The sequence below is a fragment of the Narcine bancroftii genome, chromosome 3, assembly GCF_036971445.1.
Source record: "Narcine bancroftii isolate sNarBan1 chromosome 3, sNarBan1.hap1, whole genome shotgun sequence".
Classification (NCBI taxonomy): domain Eukaryota; kingdom Metazoa; phylum Chordata; class Chondrichthyes; order Torpediniformes; family Narcinidae; genus Narcine; species Narcine bancroftii.
In genome coordinates, this window is record NC_091471.1 from 6,078,427 (window position 1) to 6,102,581 (window position 24,155).

General features: G+C 44.9%; 1 protein-coding gene across 7 annotated transcripts in view; it reads right to left on the reverse strand.

Moving 5' to 3' along the window:
- The window catches only part of exoc6b (exocyst complex component 6B), an 866,329-nt gene that overhangs the window by 412,667 nt on the left and 429,507 nt on the right, over positions 1 to 24,155 (reverse strand). For all 7 annotated transcript variants that reach the window (XR_011353246.1, XM_069923433.1, XM_069923435.1 and 4 more), the window contains exons 9-10: positions 2,223 to 2,306; positions 1,988 to 2,034 (exon numbers count right to left, since the gene is read on the reverse strand). Coding sequence is in view for 6 of the 7 variants with exons in the window: in XM_069923433.1 (XP_069779534.1) it covers positions 1,988 to 2,034; positions 2,223 to 2,306 (131 nt within the window). In the remaining variant the exon portion in view is untranslated. The remainder of the gene's footprint in view (positions 1 to 1,987; positions 2,035 to 2,222; positions 2,307 to 24,155) is intronic.

The following is a 24,155-nucleotide window of genomic DNA, read 5'->3' on the forward strand; positions in this document are numbered from 1 at the left end:
TGGGAGAGGAGGAGAAAAGTTTTTTGCATTTTAGACATACAGCACGATAACAGGTCGTTTCGGCCCACGAGTCCATGCTACCCAATTTACATCCAATTAACCTACAATCCCGGTACGTTTCTAATGGTGGGAGGAAACTGAAACCCTGGGGAAAACCCACACAGACACAGGGAAACGTACAAACAGCGCAGGTTTCGAACCCAAGTCCTGATCACTGGCACTGTAATGACGCTCCACTTACCGTGTCGCCAGAGGGGAGAAAAAAGGTTTAAAGGAATGGGGAGTGGAGGGATAAGGGAAGGTAGGGAGAATAAAGAGGCAGGAGAGTGTAGAGGGATGGTGGGGCTGCAGGGACGGGCAGGGAACTAATGGGACAAGGGGGAATTAAAGGGGCAGTTGGGAGAGGTAAAAGCAAGAGGGAGGTTGAAGGCAGGAGGAGAGGTTAAAGGGGGGGTTAAAAAGAGGGGAAGGTAACAAGAAGCACATCAGGTAAGAGCAAAGCAGAGAAGAAGGCCCTGAAGGAAGGAGCCAGTTTTTACAATGAGGAGGAGCAGCGGAGATGGAGTTAGTTAAAGAGGGCAGTCAAGGCAGGCTGGGCCAGGGAAAGCCGAAAAGGGCACGGAGGAGCTGAAGAGACAGCAATGGGTGGTGGGGGGGGGGGGGGTGGGGAGCAGATGGGGATGGAGAGGACAGGATGACAGGGAAGTCTAGGGAGGGGAGGCAGGGGGAATTGTGAAGTCGAGGGAGGAAAGGTGAGGGAAAGATGGGATGAAGAGAGCAAGCCGGGGTGGGGGGTGGGAGAAGTGAAGGGGCACGGCATGGAAGGAGAGGGAGAAGCAGGGGAGGAGTGGGAGAGGTTGGGAAGGAAAGGGAGAGGTGAAGGAGGAGGGCTAGGCAGGGTGGAGAGGGTGATTGGAGGAGGAGGGCGAGGTGGAGGATGAGAGTGAGGTTGGGAGGATAGGGAGGGGCAGGGGAGGAGAGGGCGAAGCGGACTGGAGAGGGTGAGACACTGGGAGACAGAGGTAGGTGCTCAGGTGGTCAAGTAAGAGTGAGATTAATGGAGCAGTGGGCAAGTTAGGCTTAACTAGAGAGGAAGAGAGAGAGATCGAAATGTAATGTGAGGTGGGTAATAAGGTGGATGAGGCATCCTCAGGACACCGCTGCCTCCCACTATCTGCCTTGGGGACCATGCTGAGGAATAATCGGCAGAGGTCAAGGTGACGGCTGTCTCGTCAACCACAGAAAAGGGGCAATTATTGGGAGAACGAATGAAGCATTGATGATGCTGGGGGTTAGTACGGCCCAGGGAGTGCCCCACGACTTCTCAGAGGTACCAGAAGGCAGGACATCAGCATTCAAACCCCGATTATGATGTTGATTTGCTAAGAAGCCAGTTTGAAGACGATTGGATTAGTCCTTTTGCCTGTTGTTTGGTTTTCTGTGAATTTTTATGTTCAGATTGGCGCCGCTGAGTGGGGACTTTATTGTGTGCTGCCTCAACACCAAGGCTAAGGTTTTCACTGTATTTCTGTACTCGTGACAATAAGCTTCACTGAGTAAAAGACTTGGAAAAGCAACGGGAGAGATAAGTTGGGGCAAAGCAATGGGAAGGCAAAGGGAGGAGAGTGTGAGGAGAAGGTAGGATGGGGGCAAGAAATGGACGGGGAAGGTGAGAGCGAAACAAGGGAGGAGGGAGAAATGAAGGAGGGGAGAGTGAGATGCAGGAGAAAACAGATGAGCAGGGGAGGGATAGATACAGGATGAATGTAGCGAGAAGGATGTATGAGCATGAGGAGGTAAGGCACGTCGGTGAAAGGGGCTGGTGAAACAGGTACAAGGTCAGAAGGACATCTCATTGGCAAAAGATCTCATCTCAAAAAAAAACTTTATATTTTTGGGTCTTAAAGATCGACATTCCAGAATGCAAATAATGAGAACACAGCACCAACAAAACTGTTTTTCTTTTGCATGCAAAACATAAACTCACCCTACAATTTGATTAAAATACCTCCTGTAGCCTTCTAACGTTTCATGCTGCAACAAGACAAGCATTTTTGTGTTAGGACAATAAAGGACGACAAAAAAATAAAGCATTCGAGAAATAGAGAGGGTCAAACACTAGCATGGTCGATAATCCAAGGCAAAAACAAAAAGCAATACTGTTTGATCAAGTTTAAAATGCTCTTTAGTTAAATGCAAGTGAAAGGGGAGATTATTCCTACCATGTTGGAAGGGGGTTGAAGCACTAAACGAGCTTGTTTCTTTCTTTGTTTCCTGTAGTAATTCTCAAATGTATCTTGGGCACCCTGGAGAAATGAAACAGAAGAAAAAGGGATGTGTGTTAAAAGTTGGGAGCGCGTGAACACAATTTTAAGGACTGACAAAAGCAGTTTTGTTGTTGGGAGCCAGGCACCTTTCACCGAGACTTCCATCCACACAATGGCCTGCCCGTTTAGAAGGGCGTGCCCCGTGCTCCAGGAACTTCCTTCTCCTTGACTGCTGCCTCGCGCTTTCTCCTGTGAAGGGCTGTGAAATTTCTGGACCACGGTGAATGGACATGTCAGCACGTTAAGAGGAATTTTTTTTGGAATTGTGGGAAGGTATCATGCGGGAGAAGGCCATTTCGGCCAGCATGCCGAAAGTCCAAAGCAACAGCTCGCCGTGCGAACTATCACCCTGCACCAACCCCAGCATTTATCTAATCCCTTTTGAAAGGGACTGCAGAATATGCTTCAACTTCAGCCGGCAGGTTACAGAACATATCCTGCTCCTCAAAAAATATTTACATCCCTGTCCTGTGATTTGGCCTTGCTTTGCTCCATCACTCTGAAGGACATCATCCATGCTATTGCCCCAGGTGAGACCTTCAACTGAGGCACCATCAAGTTGTTGGCAATCATAGTGAATGAAAGCAGGGGTATTCCTCGTACTCTGGCCAATATTACTTATTCATACAGATTACATCATGGATACATCGTTGTTCTTAGGTGTGCTCCTTTCAGTTTTCAGATTTATTGTCAGAGGACATCACATGCAACCCTGATATTCCTTTTCCGGCAAGCCAGGCAGAATTCCACTTATTGGTAATGCAAAAAATAAGGAAGAAAAAAATTGGAGTCTGATGGTGGAGGGGGAGCAGCTGTTCCTGCACCTGGGGGTGCGAGCCTTGTGGCACTGATACCTCTTTCCTGATGGCAGCAGCGAGAACAGAGGGTGTGCTGGATGGTGTGGATCTTTGATGATTGCTGCCGCTCTCCGACAGCAGCATTCCCAGATGATCTCGATGGTGGAGAGGGTTTTGCCTGTAATGTCCTGGGGTGTGTCCACTACGTTTTTCAGGGCTTTATGCTCAGGGGTGCTGGTGATGTTACGAGCCCAGAGAACTCCAAAACCCAGCAGCAATAGAAACTCACCAAGACAATGGTTACTTAAATAAAATTGCTTTTAATTTTCTTTAAATATAACAACAGGATCAATCTTTACCTTATTATTATTAACTTAACCTAACTTAACCCCTTCTAATTCTAAATGCACGTGTATGTAATGTGTATATGGTCAGGAAAGTTCTTTGTTTCACAGTCCAATCTCACTTCTCACTTTTCCAAGTTCATATACTGTGCACAGAATTTAACATTTATGAAATTTCACCAGGCTCTGGTCCTCAAAGTTAAATGGTTACCACTCAGGAAGGTTAATGTTGGTTTCAGAGAGATATTTGTTGCTCATTGGGCACACACAATCAGTCACTTCAAAGTCTTGCCGAAGAAACTTGCCCCAGCATGGGTTTTCTAAATTATAACCTTTTTTTCCATAGAGTTCCTCTTGTTTCCCTTCTTTCAGGAGAAATACTCAAGCCAGCCATTTCCTCTTGTAAGGACGACAAAGTTTTTGAAAAGGCTGAACTCAGAACTCACAACCCATCTTCAAAATGGAGTCTTTCAACAAGCCTGCCAGCTTTCCATGTTACAGCCTCAAAAGCCACTGTAGAACTGATTTCTCTCTCTCTTTAAGAGAAGAATTCTGTTTATTCCTTCCTCTCTTTGCTTGTAAAAACCAAATAACTTCTTACAGGACTCCAAACCTAATCTTTGAAAGATCTTATCAGCTTCTCAGTGTGGACATTATCCACTTGCACCTTCTTTTGAAGTTCTTTCCAAAGCAGTTCCATTGTCTCTACAAACTCACTCAGAACCTGAATGTTGAGCTTCAGCAAAGCTCTTGCATTTTAAATGAGATGTCTTTTGAGAAGTGTTACTCTGTTTGTGAAGTGACCTACACTAAACCCCCCACAATCTATCTCTTTCAAAGACATATTTATCCATAACCATAATATAACCCGTAACAGTTCCTCATATCAAACCATGATGCAGGCAGTCAGCACACTTTCCAAAACATTGCAACAGTGTGAGAGAAAGAACTCACAAGAGAAAGCACAGAAGTCATAGATCAGTACAACACAGCAACAGGATTTTTGGTCCATCTTAATGATGCCAACTCACTTGGTCTGAGCTAGTCCCATTTGCCTGCATTTGGCCTACATTCCTCGAAACTTTTCTCAATGTTCAAACTCAAGTTCAGATTTATTGTCAGAGTACAGACATGACATCACCTGCAAACCTAAGATTCCTTTTACTGCGGACCAGGCAGAATTTTTACTTATCGGTAGTATAAAGGGAACTCAAGAAAAAGATATGTACACAAAAGTGAGAAATGTAAACAGAGAAAGAAATAGGCAAATACTGAAATACAAAATTCAGTAAAAAATTATGTGCAGAGTCCTTAAATGACTCTGATTGAGTTGCTGTTGAGGATTTCGATTGTGGAGGGGTAGCAGCCGTTCCTGAATCTTGAGGTCTGAGACTTGTAGCACCTAGACCTCTTTCCTGATGGCCGCAGCGAGAACAGAGCGTGCGCTGGATGCTGTGGAAACTTGATCATTGTTGCTGCTCTCCAAATTTCACAGAGATTTTCTCTATGGTGCGGAAAGTTTTGCCTGTGATGTGCCGGGCTGTGTCCACTACCTTTCGTAGGCCTTTCCACTCAAAATTATTAGTGCCCCCACACCAGGTCATGACGCAGCCAGTCAGCATACTTTACCAGGGTTTGCCAGGGTTTATGATATCTTACAGAACTTTATCAAACTCCTGAGGAAGTAGGGATGCTGACGTGCTTTTTTCACAGTGACTTTTGTGTGTTGGGTCCAGGAAAGATCCTCCGAGATGATGACTTCCAGAAATTTAAATTTGCTCTCCTTTTCCACCTCTGATGCCCCAGTGATTACTGGTCGTAAACCTCTGGTTTTCCCTTCCTAAAGTCTACAATCAGCATCTTGTTTTTGGTGACATTGAGTGCGAAGTTGTTGTTGGTGCAACATTCAGCCAAGTTTTCAAACTCACTCCTATATACTGACTTATCGCCCCTTTTTACACAGCCCGCAACAGTGGCATCGTCAGAAAATTTGCACTCAGTATTTTGTGACAAAATAAATGTAAACCTTTTCTTCCACCTGTGTGATTGTCCTTTAAAGTGTGCACAAAAGAGAGAAAAAATGAACTGCATGTGTTTCAACCCATCTACATAGAGGACAGATGTATAAATGGAGGAAAGCAATCTGAATAGTATGAATCTTGGATAATGTACGGCTAGCGCCAGTGATCGGGAACAGAGAATGCAATTTCCCCTCTCAGTGTTTTTTTTGATCCCTTGTTATTTCTTTATCCTACTGGTGAAGGTTTTACTTGGCTCTTTTTTGTTTAAAGTCTTCCATTATTATCAAATCTCTCCCTCCCACCTTTTTTTTGTGAAGGTAAGCTTTGATTTATTTACCTTCGAGAGTGGAATGGTTCAGTAGGGGGGCTCCCACCTTTTACAATCCAGATATAAAAGAGTTGATGTGAGGGAAGGTAATCCTGCTGGATGGAGAGTCTAAAGCTGTGAGAACTGGTCTATGAGAATTAGGCTTTTCATGAGTAAAGTCATGAAAAGTTTTGATGGCAGGGTGTGGTAGAAGTGTCCATTTTTAACTTTAAATCTGAGATTATCTTTTGTAGTTTGAAATTCTGAGTACCTACATGACATCACATACAACCCTGAGATTCTTTGATTCCTGCGGCCCAGGAAGTCTTTCTACCTATCGGCAGTGCAGAACACTGTACTCAAGCAAACATATTTGTACAAAAGAGTGAAATGGAATTAGGTGAAACTTTTGCCTTAATATTGGTTTAATTAATACACAAGGATAAATAGCTTGCTGTTATGCCGAAGTTCCATTTTGTCTTTACTTTCCAAACATTGTAGTATTTAAATCCCTAACTTAATCACAGAGAATGCTACGTCTCTGCGTTGACTAATCTCCATTTGTCCATCACTCCCCAATGCATCTTATTAAAATTGCTTGTGCTTTTACATTTGCAAATTTTTATTCCGATCTGAAAGCTTTGAAAGCATACCTGCTGGATATTTCACAGCGAGGCATGGGAGCTCAAGATTAGAACATCACGCAAACTTATCTCCCCTTAACTTAAATCAAATATAAAGAAGGGTGTACACTGTCTGTAAGGAGTTTGTACCTTCTCATCGTGTCTGCGTGGGTTTTCCCCAGGGGCTCTGGTTTCTTCCCACAGTTCAAAACGTACCGGGAATGTAGGTTAATTGGGTGTAAATTGGGCAGCAGGGAGTCATGGGCCGAAATGGCCTGTTACAGTGCTATATGTCTAAGTTTTTTAAAATAACGCTCTGTTAAATGACGATGTTAAGTGAACATCAAGGATCCGAGAGACCTGTGGAAGGATAAAAGAAGCAAGTTGTTACAAGACCGAGAGAATTAGGAGTTACACAGAACATTTTAGCCAATGTTCTGTTGACCACGAACAAAAATCTAAGAAGGTGGAGTAACACACAGGCGCAAGTAGCTCATAGCTCGAGGAGAGAGTGGTATATCTCTGGCATTTGCTACCACGGATGGCTGTGGAGGCCAGGCCATTGCGTGTGTTTAAAACAGAGATTGATGAGCATCTCAATATCAAAGGTTAAGGGGAGAAGGCAGAGGAGTGGGGCCAAATGGGAGAATGGATCAGGTCGCGGTGGAATGGCGGAGCGGACTCAAAAGGCTGAATAACCTACTTCGATAACTTATCGTCACTATTCTAAGTCCAAGTTTGACCCTGACTCTGATGCAGTCTGTGTGGAGTTTGCACGTTCTCCCTTTCACCCCCGGGTGCTCTGGCTTTCTTCAACACATGCGGTATAGTCATGTGTACTCATGCGCAGGAGGGTGGAGAAGTCAGTGGGAGTGTGAGGGGGAATGAAAATAAAATGGGAGGAATGAAAAATTAGTGATCGAAAGGGCCTGTTTCCCATGCCGACCGTCTTGATGACTCCATGAAACAAGGAACGTAGGGTTAATCCCAGAATGCATGTGGACCAAATGGCTATTTTTCCTGTTCTTAAAACAGGGAATTCAAATGAACAATGAAGCATTTGCAGAGGTTCCATCACAGCTCCAGTGACTCCATTCTGTGCTGTAAATGTATGGTGAGCCCCACAAAAAAGGGTGCAATTCTTTCACAAGCATTTCCTCTTTCCGTTCATTGCAAAGGACAAACTGCAGCTGTTTTTGACAAAATGCAACACAGCGCAAACAAAAAAGGTATTAAAATCTAACTGACATGGGATTGCGGTTGATTTTAATGAGAGGACATTTTTCCTTACATTCAAAACAACTATTTACAATTTTGTCTTTTGTTTACAAGTTTTAAATTGCTGCAACCTTAAGTGGGCTCTATAATCCCCCTGATGTATTAAGCTTGGAGTCCATGCTCTTTATCTGATGGGCCAACACCGGTGCATTGATGCTTGTTTTAAAATCACTCTGGGGGGAGGGATGGTGAGGTGAAGACCATAGGGCAGTGGCTTTGGCTGGCAGCTGCAATGAGCTGGGAAGAAATGGTGCACTGGCCACAGATAAGTGACTTATGGTCAATTCTTCATTTGAAACTAGAGAGGCTATCAAAGGACTTTCAACTAAGAACGATGGAACACTTAATGTGGAGATGGGGATCATGCAGCTAATGAGAGGTAAGGGGCAAACTTGCAATGAGAATTTTTTTTTTAATTTGAACATATAGCCCAGTAACAGGCCCTTTTGACCCATGAGCCTGCGCACCTCAATTACACCCAATTCGGCTACAAACCCTGGGACATTTTGAAGGGTGGGAGGGAACCAGAGCACCCAGAGGAAACCCACACAGACACGGCAATAATGTACAGACTCCTTACAAATAGTGTTGAATTCGAACCCCAGTCCTGATCCCTCGCGCTGTAACAGAATGGCACTAACCATGCCACCCAGTGTATCAGTACAGAAAGCAGTGTGACCATAAGGATCCACCTGGTTGAGGTGAATAGCACGATATCTGTCACATTATATAGTACAGTGAGAAGGGTTCTTCTGTGAGCAGTCTAACAGGAGCTGGGTACAGAGCACAAATACAGAGTATAGACTTACAATAGATAAATTTGTACCAAGCAAAGGGGTCATTCAGGAGCCTCATGGCTGAGGGGAAGAAACTGTCTTGAAACCTATTGGTTTCACCCTCTTGAGCCTTCTCCCCGATGGGAGGAGGGAGGATAGAGTGTGTCTGGGATGTGATGGGCCCTTCAGTGTGTCGGTTACCTTTCCTGGGCAGTGGGAGAAGGAGTCCGTGGAATGATAGATTATAGCACAGATTGTATAGATTTGCTTTATTTGCTTCCTTCCTTTCAGTAAATTTCAGCATCAAGAAAAGGGTTAAAAATGATATTTTCTGGAAAAATATTAGAGTCCGGTAAAGAAAGTTTTCTTGTGGTTGCGCAGCTGTGAGATGTGAGAACTGAGGCTGTGCTGTTCTCGAAACCCGCGCTAGACATTTTGCTAAAGGCTGCAGATTACAGGCCATGTGAATCGTCGTGAACTAGCTGCAGAATGGGTAGCTAAACCACGCAAAAAGGCTCGTGCCCATCTGTGTGTGGGCTTTCTTGCAGAAAGACCCTGTGGCAGGTTACAACAGATCTTCTCGTGGAACAGAGCACCTGCTTTGCAAAGCTAATGAAATTGTGCTGTACTCCCATTTATGGCCACACCCTTCTTTATATTTGATTTAAGTTAAGGGGAGATAAGTTTGCGTGATGTTCTAATCTTGAGCTCCCATGCCTCGCTGTGATGTATCCAGCAGGTATGCTTTCAAAGCTTTCAGATCGGAATAAAAATTTGCAAATGTGAATGCACAAGCAATTTTAATAAGATGCATTGGGGATTGATGGACAAATAGAGATTAGTCAATGCAGAGACGTAGCATTCTCTGTGATTAAGTTAGGGATTTAAATACTACAATGTTTGGAAAGTAAAGACAAAATGGAACTTCGGCACAACAGCAAGCTATTTACCCTTGTGTATTAATTAAACCAATATTAAGGCAAAAGTTTCACCTAATTCCATTTCACTCTTTTGTACACATATGTTTGCTTGAGTACAATGTTCTGCACTGCCGATAAGTAGAAAGACTTCCTGGGCCGCAGGAATCAAAGAATCTCAGGGTTGTATGTGATGTCATGTAGGTATTCAGAATTTCAAACTACAAGCCGGTGACGAGTGGAGTTCCTCAGGGATCAGTCCTGGGTCCACTATTGTTTGTTATATATTTTAACGATCTGGAAGTAGGGGTGGAGAATTGGATAAGCAAGTTTGCGGATGATACAAAGATTGGTGGTGTTGTGGACAGTGAGGAAGATTACCGTAGATTAAAAGGTGATTCAGGAAGGCTGGAGGTGTGGGCTGAGAAATGGCTGATGGAATTTAATACAGATAAGTGTGAGGTGTTACATTTTGGAAAGGCAAATCTAAATAGGTCATATACATTAAATGGTAGGCTATTGAGATGTGCAGGGCAACAAAGGGATTTAGGAGTTGTGATAAATAGTACCCTCAAGGCTGATACTCAGGTAGATGGTGTGGTGAAGAAGGCATTTGGAATGTTGGCCTTCATAAAGCGGAGTATTGAATTCAAGAGTAGGGAGGTTATGATGAAATTTTACAAGGCATTAGTGAGGCCAAATTTGGAGTACTGTGTACAGTTTTGGTCACCAAATTATAGGAAAGATATAAACAAAATAGAGTGAGTGCAGAGAAGGTTCACGAGAATGTTGACAGGATTTCAGGGTCTGAGTTACAGGGAAAGGTTGTGCAGACTGGGGCTTTTTTCTCTGGAGCGTAGAAGATTGAGAGGGGACTTGATAGAGGTGTTTAAGATTTTAAAAGGGACAGACAGTAAATGTGGATAGGCTTTTTCAATTAAGAAAGGGGGAGATTCAAACTAGAGGACATGGTTTAAGATTGAAGGGGGAAAATTATAAGGGGAACATGAGGGGAATGAGCTTCCGGCAGATGTGGTCGAGGCGGGATCATTGGTTACATTTAAGGAAAGATTGGATCGTTACATGGATAGGAGGGGACTAGAGGGGTATGGACCGGGTGCTGGTCAGTGGGACTAGGAGGGTGGGGATTTGCTACGGCATGGACTAGTCGGGCCGAACTGGCTCGTTCTGTGCTGTAAGTGGTTATATGGTTATATGGTTATATGGAGAGGAGAGGACTGGAGGGGTATGGATCGGGTGCTGGTCAGTGGGACTAGGAGGGTGGGAATTTGTTACGGCATGGACTAGTCGGGCCGAACTGGCCTGTTCTGTGCTGTAAGTGGTTTTATGGTTATATAAAAGATAATCTCAGATTTAAAGTTAAAAATGGACACTTCTACCACACCCTGCCATCAAAACTTTTCATGACTTTACTCATGAAAAGCCTAATTCTCATAGACCAGTTCTCACAGTTTTAGACTCTCCATCCAGCAGGATTACCTTCCCTCGCATCAACTCTTTTATATCTGGATTGTAAAAGGTGGGAGCCCCCCCTACTGAACCATTCCACTCTCGAAGGTAAATAAATCAAAGCTTACCTTCACAAAAAAAAGGTGGGACGGAGTGATTTGATAATAATGGAAGACTTTAAACAAAAAAGAGCCAAGTAAAACCTTCACCAGTAGGATAAAGAAATAACAAGGGACAAAAAAAACACTGAGAGGGGAAATTGCATTCTCCGAAGAGCAGCAACTCTGACAGAATATCAGTTCAAGAAGGGTTGAGAATTTTGCAACCATGCAATGATTTTCAAATAAAAGCAGAAAATACTGGAAATGTTCAACAGGGCAGGATGGGACAGTTATGTTTGTGGTATATGAACATGGAGGTAGTGTAAAAGAATGGAGAAGAGTACAGTGCAGGAACAGACCCTTCAGCCCACGTGCGCCGAATATGATGCCCAAATTAAACTGACGCCCAGTTTCCTGCACATGATAGATATCCCTTTATCTTCTGCATATTCATGTGTCCATCTGATGGCTCCTGAATACTACTGTTTTTATCTGTTCCCATGCCTCTTCCTGGCAGCCTGTTCCAGGCACCCACCACCCTCTGTGTAAAAAAAATCTTGCACCGACCTCTTTTAAACGTTCTCCCTTCACCTTCAACACATGCCATCCTGTTTGACGTATTTACACTGGGGAAAAGTTCTGGCTACCATAATTTTATGTCTCACATAATTTTATAAACCTATATGGCAGGGATCTCCAAAGGGGTCGATGGGACTATCCAAGGGGTCGATAGATGCCAGGAGATTGAAAGGGGGATGATAATGCTGGGGCTGGGGTGGGGGTGGGGGGGGGGGGGAGGGTCGATTGAATTTTTGTGGTGGAAAGCAGGGATGGATCAATGGAAAATAATGCCTAAGAGCGGCCTTTGGCTTCAGCCTTTGAATAAGTGGAGAGCGAACATGAGGACAGACAGAGCACAGAAGAAAGATGTGTGTGCTCTTTGTACATTTGGAAGCACCCCACCCCCACCAACCAGCACCGTCCAGTGCTGGGATTCCATGCCTGGGGGTCGATGAGGGATCAAGTATTCCATGAAGGGGTTGATGACCTAAAATGTTTTGGGACCCCTGCTACCAGGTCTTATCTCAGCTTCTGATGCTCCAGAGAAAACAACCCAAGTCCATCCAACCTCTCCTTGTAGCTCATACCCTCTAATCCACACGACATACTGATTAATCTCTTCTGCATCCATTCCAACACCTCCACATCCTTCCTGCAATGAGGCTAACAGAATTGAACATATAGTTTCAAGTATATCCTTACCAAAGTTTTACTTAGCTGCAATAGGATTTCCTAATGCCACAACAATTAAGGCAAATGTACCATACGCCTTCTTTATCACCCGATCAATTTGCATGACCACTTTCAAGGAGGTAAGACCCTGGACCCCCAGATTCCCTCTATGCATCAATGGTTTTAAGAGCCCAGCCATTAACTGTATCCTTGCCTCTTACATTTCACCTCTCATGATGCAACACCTCACACTTGTCCTGATTAAACTCCATCTGCCAGTTTTCTGCCCTTATCTTTAACCGTCCATATTCTGCAGGATTACACGATCCACAATTCCACCTATCTTTGTGTCACCTGCAACCTAACGAAGCCATCCTCCTACTTTTCCCTTCAAGTCATCTATATTTTTTATCACCCACAACAGGGGTCCCAAGATCGATCCCTGCGGAATACCAGAGTAAAACACGAAAGTCATCAGATGCTATGATTCAAGAGAAAAGCACAATGCCGGCGAAACTCAGCAGGTCAGACGTGCACTTGTGCCCACAGCTCCTCCCTCACCACTATTTGGGAGCCCAAACAGTCCTTCCAAGTGAAGCAGCACTTCACTTGTGAATCTGCGGGGTCCTCTACTATGCCCAGTGCTTCCCGTTGTGGCCTTCTTTACATCAGAGAGACTGGGAGATCGCTTCACTGAGCACCTTCGCTCTGTCCGCATCGGTGACAGGGATCTCCCAGTGACCAGCCATTTCAGTATCGTCCCCCATTCCCGCGCTGACATGTCTGTCCATGGCCTCGTGCTGTCAAACCAAGGCCACATAAATTGAAGGAGCACCTACTATTCTGTCTGGGCACTCTCCAACCTCATTAACGTTGACTTCTCGCGTTTCTACTAGGCCACTCCCCATTTTCCCTCTGTCTCCTTTCCTCCAGCTCTCCATTCACAGAGCCATCCCCCCTCCCCTTGTTTGCTGGTGTGCTCTCCCTCCCTTAGCCACCTATTATGTCCTGCCAGTGAGACGGTGCTATTTCCCCTGCCCTTCCCCCCCACTCCACCACTTTGTTCGGGCGCCTGTCCACATTTTTCCATACCTTGATGAAGGGTTCAAGCCTGAAACATTGGTTATGTATCTTTATCTTTGATCTATAAAGTATACTGTTCCTCCTGCTGAGTTTCTCCAGCATTATATTTTTACCCTGTGGAATGTCCCTGGTCACAGACCTCCAGCCAGAATAAAACCCTTCCAACACTACTGTCTCGCTTCTCAGAGCCAATCACCTCTGAATTCAAACAAACAGTTCACCATGGATCCCATGCACCTCTCTGGATCAATAACTTTTGGATCAATAATAATCAGATGTTATGTTTGGGATTAAATTTAGATTTCAGATTTATTGTCAAGAGTACATACCTGGCATCACAAACAACCCTGGGATTCTTTTTCCGGAGGCGAGGAAGAATTATCACTTATTGGTAGTGCGAAAAAGAAATTGTACACAGTGTAAACAAGTAAACAAATAAAAGATCTGTAACTAGATAACAAATGTAAACAAACTGACTGCAATACAGAGAGAAAAAAAAAATCAATAAAGTGCTCAAGTAAGAGTCCTTAAATGAGTCCCCGACTGAGTTTGTTGTTGAGGGGTCTGATGGTGGAGGGGGAGCAGCTGTTCTTGAACCTGCTGGTGCGAGTCTTGTGGCACCGATACCTCTTTCCTGAAGGCAGCAGTGAGAACAGAGCGTGTGCTGGGTGGTGTGAATCCTTGACGATTGCTGCTGCTCTCTGACCGCAGCATTCCCTGTAGATGTTCTCGATAATGGGGGAAGGTTTTGCCTGTGTTGTCCTAGGCTGTGTTCACTACCTTTTGGAGGGCTTTACACTCAGGGATATTGGTGTCGCCGTACCATACCGTGATACCCCTGTGGTTGTTTTTGTTTCTGTCTGCATGTTCCAGACCCCAACCATCCTCCTGCGCAAAAAAAAATTCCTCCTCAGTTCTGCTCTGACCCTTCCCAATTCATTTAAATCTTTACTGTGGGTTAGTGACCTCTCTGAGAAGGGAAATTGGTCCTTCCTGTCCTGCTTCGTAGGGGGCTCCCCTCTGGATCCCAGGAGGTGAAAGTGTGTTCTTGATGGGGTATTGAGAGCGACTGAAAGTTCTCATTCAGGCAGCATTGAGAAAAGGCTGAATTTCGAAGCAACGGGGAACTAGGTCTTTGAAAAGCGCCAGGTTCCATCAGCTCTGGCTCAGATGCCTGGCGCCCGCCTTTTAGTCCTCAGCCTGTCTAGCATTCTTTGAGACTCGGGTGTTTGTGACAGAGCCGTTTAGCTACTTAGCTCATTACAGCCTAGAGGAAATGAACAAAATCTCTTTAACAAAACTAATAAGGTCAGCACTTACACCATTTTCAAAACATAATCACATGCAAAGAAAACAAGTGTTGTTACGACCCCAAAAGCTAAAAGCATGATTGACGTAACGTTGGAAGATCAGAGTTCGCTGGCAATTGCTGAATGTTGAATTGACGGTCGTTTGTTATATTCCTTATTGGACACATTATGCATACTAGGTATTTTTCAGTTAACCATGAAATCTAACAAACTGCACTCAGCAACTCCTAACTGGATATCACAAGTGAAAACTTGATATTTATGCATCTTCAGACATCGCCAGTTTGCATGTGAAGGGTTTTGTGAGTGTGGTAATCATTGGGTAATCTGTGTACGGTGCTCGTGGGACCATAGTGCAATGTTGGCCTGGACTCTTCCCCAGCCAGCACTACCTCTATTCTAAGATATCCTGGATTGTTTTTGCTTATTCCTTGAAGAAGGGCTCAGGCCTGAAACGTCGGCGATATATCTTTGTCCCCTATGGACGTTGAAAGACTGGTTGAGTTCCTCCAGCATTTCGGTTTCATTTTTACTACAAACCACGGAGTCTGCAGACTTTCGTGTTTCACCCATAGTGCTAGTGGGAGCATGGGAGCCTCTGTGGAACGGATCCCTTTTCAAACGACTGTGTCACCCTTCTGTACATAAGCTTTCAATGTGAGGAGGGATGGGAGAGTAAACAAGACAAATTCATTGTCATCTGATTGCACAAGAACAATCTGACGAAACAGCGTTCTCCGGTCCTTGATGCAAAACATGCAGACACACAACAGACATAACACATATACAAACAAACAATACATATGCAGGACAAATATACATTACATATAAAAAATATAAATAAACATTGTTTTGTGAATATGAGAGTCATGGAAGGATTGTATGAGCAGCTCATCAGTCATTCAGTATCTCACTGCCCATGGGGAGAAGCTAATCCTCAGCCTGGTGGTGCTGGCTCTGATCCTCCTGTATTTCCTTCCCGACAAGAGAAGCTGAAAGATGCTGTGTGCAGGACGGAAGGAGTCCTCAATGATTTTGGGCGCCCTCTTCAGACCTCTTCATTATCCTGGAAGATCACATCGATGGGGGAGAGGGAGACTTCAGCGATCTTCTCTGCCACTCTTATGGTCCCGTGGATTGTCCTCTGATCCATTTCTCTAAAGCAACCGTACCACATTGTAGCCGGCCAGGACTCTCTCGATAGATCTCCTGTAGAAGGATGACATGATGGCAGCTGGTAGCCTTGCCCGCTTCAGTCTTCTTCGGAAGTGCAGTCGCTGTTGCACCCTTCCTTACAAGTGAGGAGATGTTGTGTGTCCACTGTCTAGTAGTCTCCGAGGAACTTGGCACTGTCTACTCTCTTAATGAAGGGCTCAAGCTCGAAACATTGGTGATGTATCTTTATCTTTGGTATATAAATGACACTGTTTGACCTGCTGGGTTTCTCCAGTGTCGTGTTGTTATTTCAACCACAGTGTCTGCAGACTTTCCTGTTTTACTTCTTTACTCTCTACTCTCTCCGCTACAAAGTTCATGATGTGTAGTGGTGGGATGGGCATGAAACGTTGGCCAGGATGGGATTGGCAGGGAAGGGAGGGAGGATGAAAAATTCAGGAGAACACAAGGTCTGGGCTTTACATTATTTTGCTGAGCACAGGTTCAAAGCTCGGTTTTGCTGATGTGATTTACTGTTACAGTATTTCTATGATCCTTCCTTCCCACCCAACTTTGTGGTCGTTATGGTCCGGTGGATGGATCTCTACCTTGCCAGGCACCAACTCTTGGATACATCCTCAAATCTACTCCTGGATCATGGCCACACCAGGCCACTACCTCCTGTACTTTCCCAGATCTTAATTCACCAGGAGATCTTCCCTCCACAGACTCCAACCTGACATTACACAAATGGCGCACTTCCTGCTCCTGTCCTTTCCCCAGTCCTCAGCGAGGGCTCAGTAGTGGAGATGGACAAGACCTTCAAATTCCTGGATATCAACATCTCTGAAGTTCTGTCCTGCAGCCTCCATATCGATTCAATCGCAAAGAAGGCTCGCCAGTGCTATACTTTGTGAGGTGTCTGAGAAGATTTGATAAGTCAACAAAGACTCTTGAAAACTTCGATAGGTGTATTGTAGGGAGCAATCTGGCTGGTTGCATCACTGTCTGGTACAGAGGTCCCAATGCTCAGGACAAGAAAAATCTCCAGTGGGTTCACTATCACAGGCACCAGAATTCACTCCATCGAGAATATCTACAAAAGTGGTATCTTAAGAAAGCAGCCTCTATCCTCAACGACCCCCACCAACCAGGCCACGTCCTCTTCCCTCTGCTACCATCGGGGAAAAGGTACAGGAGCCTAAAGACGACCACTCAGCGACACAAGGTCAGCTTCTTCCCCGCTGCCATCAGATTCCTGAATGATCAGTGGACCAAAGATACTGCCTGACATTGAACTTTTTTTGCACTTTTCTTTTGTAAGGTGGGTTATATGATGTTGTTTGAAAACCTTCACCTTCATCTACAACACTGTGATATTGTTGCAAAACAAAAAATGTCACGACTTGTTCATAACAATAAATTCTGATTCTGATTCTGAGCCACCATCAGGACTGTCCGGGCAGGCCCATAGTTTCCACCAGCTCTTGCCCCACTGAACTTATCTCCCTGTTCTGATTCCATCATCTTTCCCCTGGTCCAGTCACTTCTACCAACATCCAGGATACCTCCCATGACCTCACCATTCTCACTGGCTACATCATCGTCTTGTATAAAGGTGCCAATATCCAGGACAGGAGAAGGCATTCCAGACCCCCACAACTCTCTGTGTAAAAAACTTATCCCTGATGTCTCCACTAAACTTCCCTCCCTTAACTTTGCACCTATGTCCTCTGGTGTTTGTAATTCCTGCCCTGGGAAACAGGTGCTGGCTGTCCACCTTATTTATGTCTCTCATAATCTTGTAGACCTTTATTAAGTCTCCTCTCATCCTTCCATGCTCCAAAGAGAAAAGTCCCAGCTCCACTAACCTTGCCTCATAAATGTTTCCCAATCCAGGCAACATCCTGGTAAATCTCCTCTGCACTCTCTCCGTAGCTTTCACGTCCTTCCTATAATGAGGTGACTAGAACTGAATACAATACACTAAGTGTGGTCTCACCAGAGATTTGTAGGGTTGCAACATGACCTCTCTACTCTTGAAATCAATCCCCCATTAATGAATCCCAGCATCCTATAGGCCTTCTTAACTATCTCATCAACTTGTGCAGCGAACTTGAGGGGATGTATGGATTTGGACCCCAAGGTCCCTCTGCTCATCCACACTCTTAAGTAACTGACCATTAACACTGTACTCAGCCTGCAGGTTTCTCCTTCCAAAATACATCACATCACACTTATCAGGATTGAAATCCATCTGCCACTTTTCTGCCCAACTCTGCATCCTGTCCATATCCTCTTGTAACATTTGAAAACCTTCACCTTCATCTACAACTCCTCCAACCTTTGTGTCATGGGCAAACTTACTGACGCATCCTTCCACCTCTTCATCCAGGTCATTTATAAAATTCACAAAAGCAAGGGTCCCAGAACAGATTATTTCTGCACTCCACCAGAGACAAACCTCCAGGCAGAATTACTTTCCTTCTACTACTACTCTCTACTTTCTTCCGACAAGCCAATTTTTTATCCATACGGCCAAGGTCCCACTGATCCCTGCCTCATGACTTTCTTGACGAGTCTCTTATAGGGGACCTTGTCAAATGCCTTGTTAAAATCCATGTAGACCATATCTACTGCCCTACCTGCCTCAATTTCTTTTGTTACCTCCTCAAAAAACTCAATTAGATTCGTGAGGCGCGACATTCCCTTCATAAAGCCATGCTGACTATATCCTCTCCTTCAAAATCCTCTCCAATAGTTTGCACACCATTGATGTAAGACTCACGGGTCTCCCTTTTATCTTTTTTAAACAAGGGGACTACATTTACCATTCTCTAATCCTCCGGCACCTCTCCTGCAGTCAGAGGATTCAAAGATCATAGCTATTCCACCAGCTATCTCTTCTCTCACTTCCCATAGCAACCTGGAGTACATCGCATCTGGCCCTGGGGACTTATCAATCTTGATGTTTTTAAGAAGATCTCAACATAGTCCAGTACAAAGGCCTGTTCAATTTCAACCTCATCATGATCAAGGTCCTTTTCTCTTGTGAATATTGATGCAAAGTATTCATTTAGGACCTCCCCAACCTCCTCCACCTTCAGGCACTCCTTTATCCTTTAGTAGCCCCACCTTCATTCTCCTCATCCTTCAGTTCTTCACTTATACATAGAACACCTTGGGATTCTCCTTAATTCTACATACCAAGGTCTTCTTATGCCCCCTTCCAGCTCTCCAAGTAGTTTCTTAAGCTCCTTCCTGGCTACCATCTACTTCTCGAGCCCTTCCTGTTTCCTGCTTCCTGTACCTAATGTCTGCTTCCTTCTTCCTGTTGAATAGTTGCCTCACCTGTTTCGTCAACCTTGAATCCCTTTTCCAACCACCTTTTCCTTGTCCCATTCGAACAAACCTATCTTGAACCCTGCACAAGTTGTCCCTAAACTTCCTCCACATTACTTCTGTGCTTTCACCCTTAAACATCAGTTTCTAATTTATTCTCACTAGTTCCTGCCTCATCCCTTCATAATTAGCCCTTCCCCAGTTGAGTGCTTTCCCATTTTGATTGTTGATATCTTTTTCCATAGCGATATTGAAGCTAAGGGAGTTGTGGTCACTCATCAAAATGCTCTTCCACTGAGAGATTTGCCACCTGACCAGGTTCATTCTCCAGAGAACCAGATCCAGTGTAGCATCTCCTCTCGTTGCCGGTAAACATACTGTGCCAGGAATCCTTCTTATGCACACCTAACAAACTCAGCCCCATCTATCCCTTGTGCAGTCAATATTAGGTAAGTTGAAATCACCCATAACCACAAGCCTGTATTTCCTGCACTTTTCCAAAATTGCCTCCTCAGTATCCCAAGGGCTATTTGGGGCCTATAGACAACTCCCTTCCTATTTCTGACTTCCACCCACACCGACTCAGTGGGCACTCCCTCTGCAGAGCCTTCCCTTTCTGTACCTGCCTTTAAGAAGAGGTGTCTCAAGAAAGCAGCCTCTATCATCAAGGACCCACACCACCCAGACCATGCCCTTTTTTCAGTGCTTCCACCGGTATCCCTGACAGTCCATTCCAGGAACCCACCACTCTTCACACTGATACCTCAGGAAAGAGGTACAGGAGCCTGAAGACACACACTCAATATTTCAAAAACAGCTCCTTCCCCTCTGCCTTCAGATTTACAAAAAATGAACCGATGGGCACTCTCCAGACGGCCATTGCAATTCTGAGACCCACTTCCATATTCACATGTATGTCCATGGCCTCATGCACCTAGCCCACCAAGACCACCCATAAATTGGAACAACATCTGATTTTCCATCTAGGGACTCTCCAGCCGGATGACAGTGACATTGACTTCTCCAGATTTCTGCTAATTCGCTCTTCCTTATCCTCCCTTCCCTTGTCTTCTTTCCCTTAGCTCTCCACCCCCTTCCCTTTCTAGTCACTGAGCCATCCTCCCTCCCCCTGTTTGCTGGTGTTCCCTCCCTCCCTTATCCACCTATTACCTCCTGCCTTTGGGACTGTGCATCCTCCCACCGCACCCCCCCCCCCCCCACAACCTCTTATGTTCAGACACCTGCTGACATTTCTCCACACCTTGATGAAGGGCTCAAGTCTGAAACTTTGGTCCCGTATCTTCATCTTTGCTCTATAAAGTACACTGTTTGACCTGCTGAGTTTCTCCAGCGTTGTCTTTTTACTAAGTCACTTTTTCTCTTGTATTTAAGGAATTGTAATGCACAGCAATTTTGTACCTGTGATGGATTACTCTACTGCTATAGAACAATGAATTTAGTGACACATGTTCGCCACAATAAAGTTGAACCTGATTCTCACTAATTCCCTGGCTTCCACTGTCTCACCTTTTCCATTTCCCACCCGGAAGGCCACAAAGCCCTTGGCTTCAACTTGGATCAATGGGCTGTCTAGTTCTCATTTTGATGCCTCTCATTTCCTTCAGTACATGATATTATGCATATAAAGAGGGAGACTGAGGAGGGGCCAAGTGGTTATAGATTAGAGGACAGAGGTGAGAGAGATGGAGATATGGGCAGAGGGGAGAGATGACCTTCTTTCTCCATTTACATACATAATATTATATAAGATCAGAATATTATTTAAATGGCAAGTGATTGCAGTCTGCTGCTGTGCAGGGGGACTTGGGAGGGCTTGTTCATGAATCGCAGAAGGTTGGTTTGCAGGTGCAGCAGGCTATCAAGAAGGCAAATGGAATGTTGGCCTTCATTGCTAGAGGCATTGAATTTTGGAGCAGAAAGATTATCCTGTAACTGTACAAAGTACTGGTGAGGCCATCTCTGGAATACTGTGCACAGTTCTGGTCTCCTAACTTGAGCAAGGATGGACTGGCTTTGGAGGCGGTGCAGAGGAGGTTCACCAGGTTGATTCCAGAAATGAGGGGGTTAGCTTGTGAGGAGAGATTGAATCGTCTGAGGGTGTACTCACTTGAATTTAGAAGAATGAGAGGGGACCTTAGAGAAATGTATAAAATTATGAAAGGCATGGATAAGTTAGATGTTGTTCCCATTGGTGGGGAAGACTAGAACTAGGGGACATAGCCTGAAGATTCAGGGCAGTAGATTTTATGGATGGAGATGAGGAGTAACTTCTTTCCCCAGAGAGTGGTGAACCTGTGGCGTTCACTGCCCATTGAAGGCCATCTCAGTGAATATATTTGATTAGATTGGACAGATTTCTGCAAAGTAGGGGAATTAAGGGATATGAGATCAGCCATGACCTCATTGAATGGCGGAGGAGGCTCGAAGGGCCAGATGGCCAACTCCAGCTCCTATTTCTTATGCTCTTTTCGCCCCCTTCACACTTCAGTCTCGATAAAGCATTCTTCAGGCCCAAAAAACAAACTGACCTTTTCTACCCATTTATGCTATGTGACCTGCTCTGTTTAAGGGCTTGTTCCTGTCTGCCAAGTCAAGTCAAGTTTATATCATAAGTTACAACCCGACGAAACAGTGTTCTCTGGTCCTCGGTGCAAAAACACGTAGACACTCAACCAGACATAACACAAATACAGACGAACAATACCAAATGTAGGACAAGTAATTCATTTGTACAAATAAATACTGTTTGATTAATATGAAGATGTTATAATTAATTATAAGATGTTCTATGTGAGTGGAAGCTGCCAGTGAAGCAGAATATTGGAGAAGCAGAGTTATCAAATCCACAATTATGAAGTGTGGCACATCTTGAAGAAGTTCTGTCCCACAACGCTGCTTCAAACTTCAAGAATGCCTGCCCTTTGTTACAAGGATTCAGTTTGTCTTTCTTGCTTCCTTTTCCTTTATTTGCCTGCCTTTTATATTAAAAATAAATGTCTCAGTGGAAGGGAGTGGGTTGGGTGGGTGGGGGGAGACTTATCAGCTTTGCTGTGTGGTACTTAATCATCTGTGAAACAGCCTCAATGCAGAACTTTCTAGCTCGCCTGAGCTCCCTTTTTGTGCCGGCTCAACCTTTCTACCCTTTAAATTGGTCGAGAGATCATGATAAACTGCCAGTGAAGTGTCTAATTGAGATCTCAGTTACAGCGTCATTGTATCTTCAGCTGGTGTGCTGTGTTGAAGCTTGCATCCCTCTATTGTGCTCTCACAAGGACGGAGCGTAAGTCTATCTCGGGCTATTGTGCCATTAGCTCCCCTGGAATCCCCACGAGTTGACAATTTAATACAAAGTTCTTTTTGAGTGCCGTCTGAGATCTCCTGACTTTTTTTTTTCCCTCTCTCTCCGACTTGTTCAGTCCCTTCCAGGCTTGAACCTATCTGGGAGGGGGGTGGGGTATGGGGGGAGGGAGGTATGGGGGGGGAGAAAAACATACATCAACTTTGTCTCCCCACTTTCCTTTCAGTCTGTTCACCCTCAAAGTGAGCTACATTTCATCGGAATGTGATTCTGAGAATGCCCCAAAATTAATGTTTTCATTTACCCCGAAAAGGAGGAGCATTTTAGGTTGGAGGCAAAGAAAGATATTATTCCTTTTAAATGTTCAGGGGCCTGATCCATTTTATCAAGTAGGCGCAATTCTGAAACAAAAATCGAATTGTCATTCCCGGCCCGGCGTTCCCAGATTCTACGGAAGCTTAGGGATTCCAGCCATTTTCTTCATAACTATATTTTCAGCCAAGGCAGAAGGGGCCTTGTTTTTATTTACCTCACTTCCTGGTGACACAGAAAGAGGCCATTTGGTTCATCAACTCGATGCCGGCTCATAGAGCATTCCCATTCCTTTATTTACTCCCACACACACACAAAGAAAAATGCTGCGGTCCTTGGGAGACCAGGGAGCGGAGACACGGTGCTCCTCTGCAGCCTTTCGACTTCCTCAGGAGTTTGCGGAGGTTTGGCATGACATCGGAAAGCCTGGTGTGCTGACCGGCTGAACCACGGTCTGGTATGGGAACACCAATACCCCTGAGCGTAAAGCCCTCCAAAAGGTGGTGGACTCAGCCCAGGGCATCACAGGCAAAACCTTCCCCACTAATAAGGACATCTACAGGGAAAGTTGCCATCGGAGAGCAGCAGCAAACATCCAAGACCCTCGCCACCCAACACACACTCTGATCTCGCGGATGCCATCAGGAAAGAGGTGTAGGTGTCACAAGACTCACACCACCCGGTTCAGGAACAGCTGCTCCCCCTCCACCATCAGACTCCTCAACCACAAACTCAATCAGGGACTCATTTAAAGACTCGTACTTTTGCACTTTATTGATTTTTTTAATTCTCTCTCTATTTCGCAGTTAGTTTGTTTATATTCGCTATCTGTTTACAGTTCTTTGTTTGTTTACATGTTTTCACTGTGTACAGTTTATGTTTTTGCACTACAATTAGGGGTAATTTTGCCTGGCCCAAAGGAAAAAGGAATCTCAGAGTTGTATGTGTTGTCATGTATGTGCTCTGACAATATATCTGAAATCTGAAATCTTTTACCACCCAGTCCTACTCCTGACGAATCTGAACAGGCTATGAATGGCCTGTTAAAGGAGCCGTTGGAATTTTATTTTAAAACCTTGCAACTGTGGGGTCTGGGCCCAAGATGGCAGTGCCTGTGCTGGCAGCGGCCTTGAGGGGTTGCAGACTCCAAGGAATCAATGGACTGACTGGGGCATCAAAATATGGGGAGAACACTCTCTGTTTCTGAAGGAGAAGCAGATTAGATGACCCTACAGGTGCTCTGTGGCTGAAGAACGCACAGGCCATTGGCGCTTCGAAGTGAGGAACCCGTTCAGACTGTGAACTGCTGGGGCCTTGCGGTCTAAGGAGGCACACCAGGCTGCAGACTGCTGGAGATTGGCTGAAGGGGGTATCAGGTATCAGAACTGGGATGCGAGAGGTTGCCAAGGGCGTGAGGGGGTTCCCAAGGGCTCGCAAGCG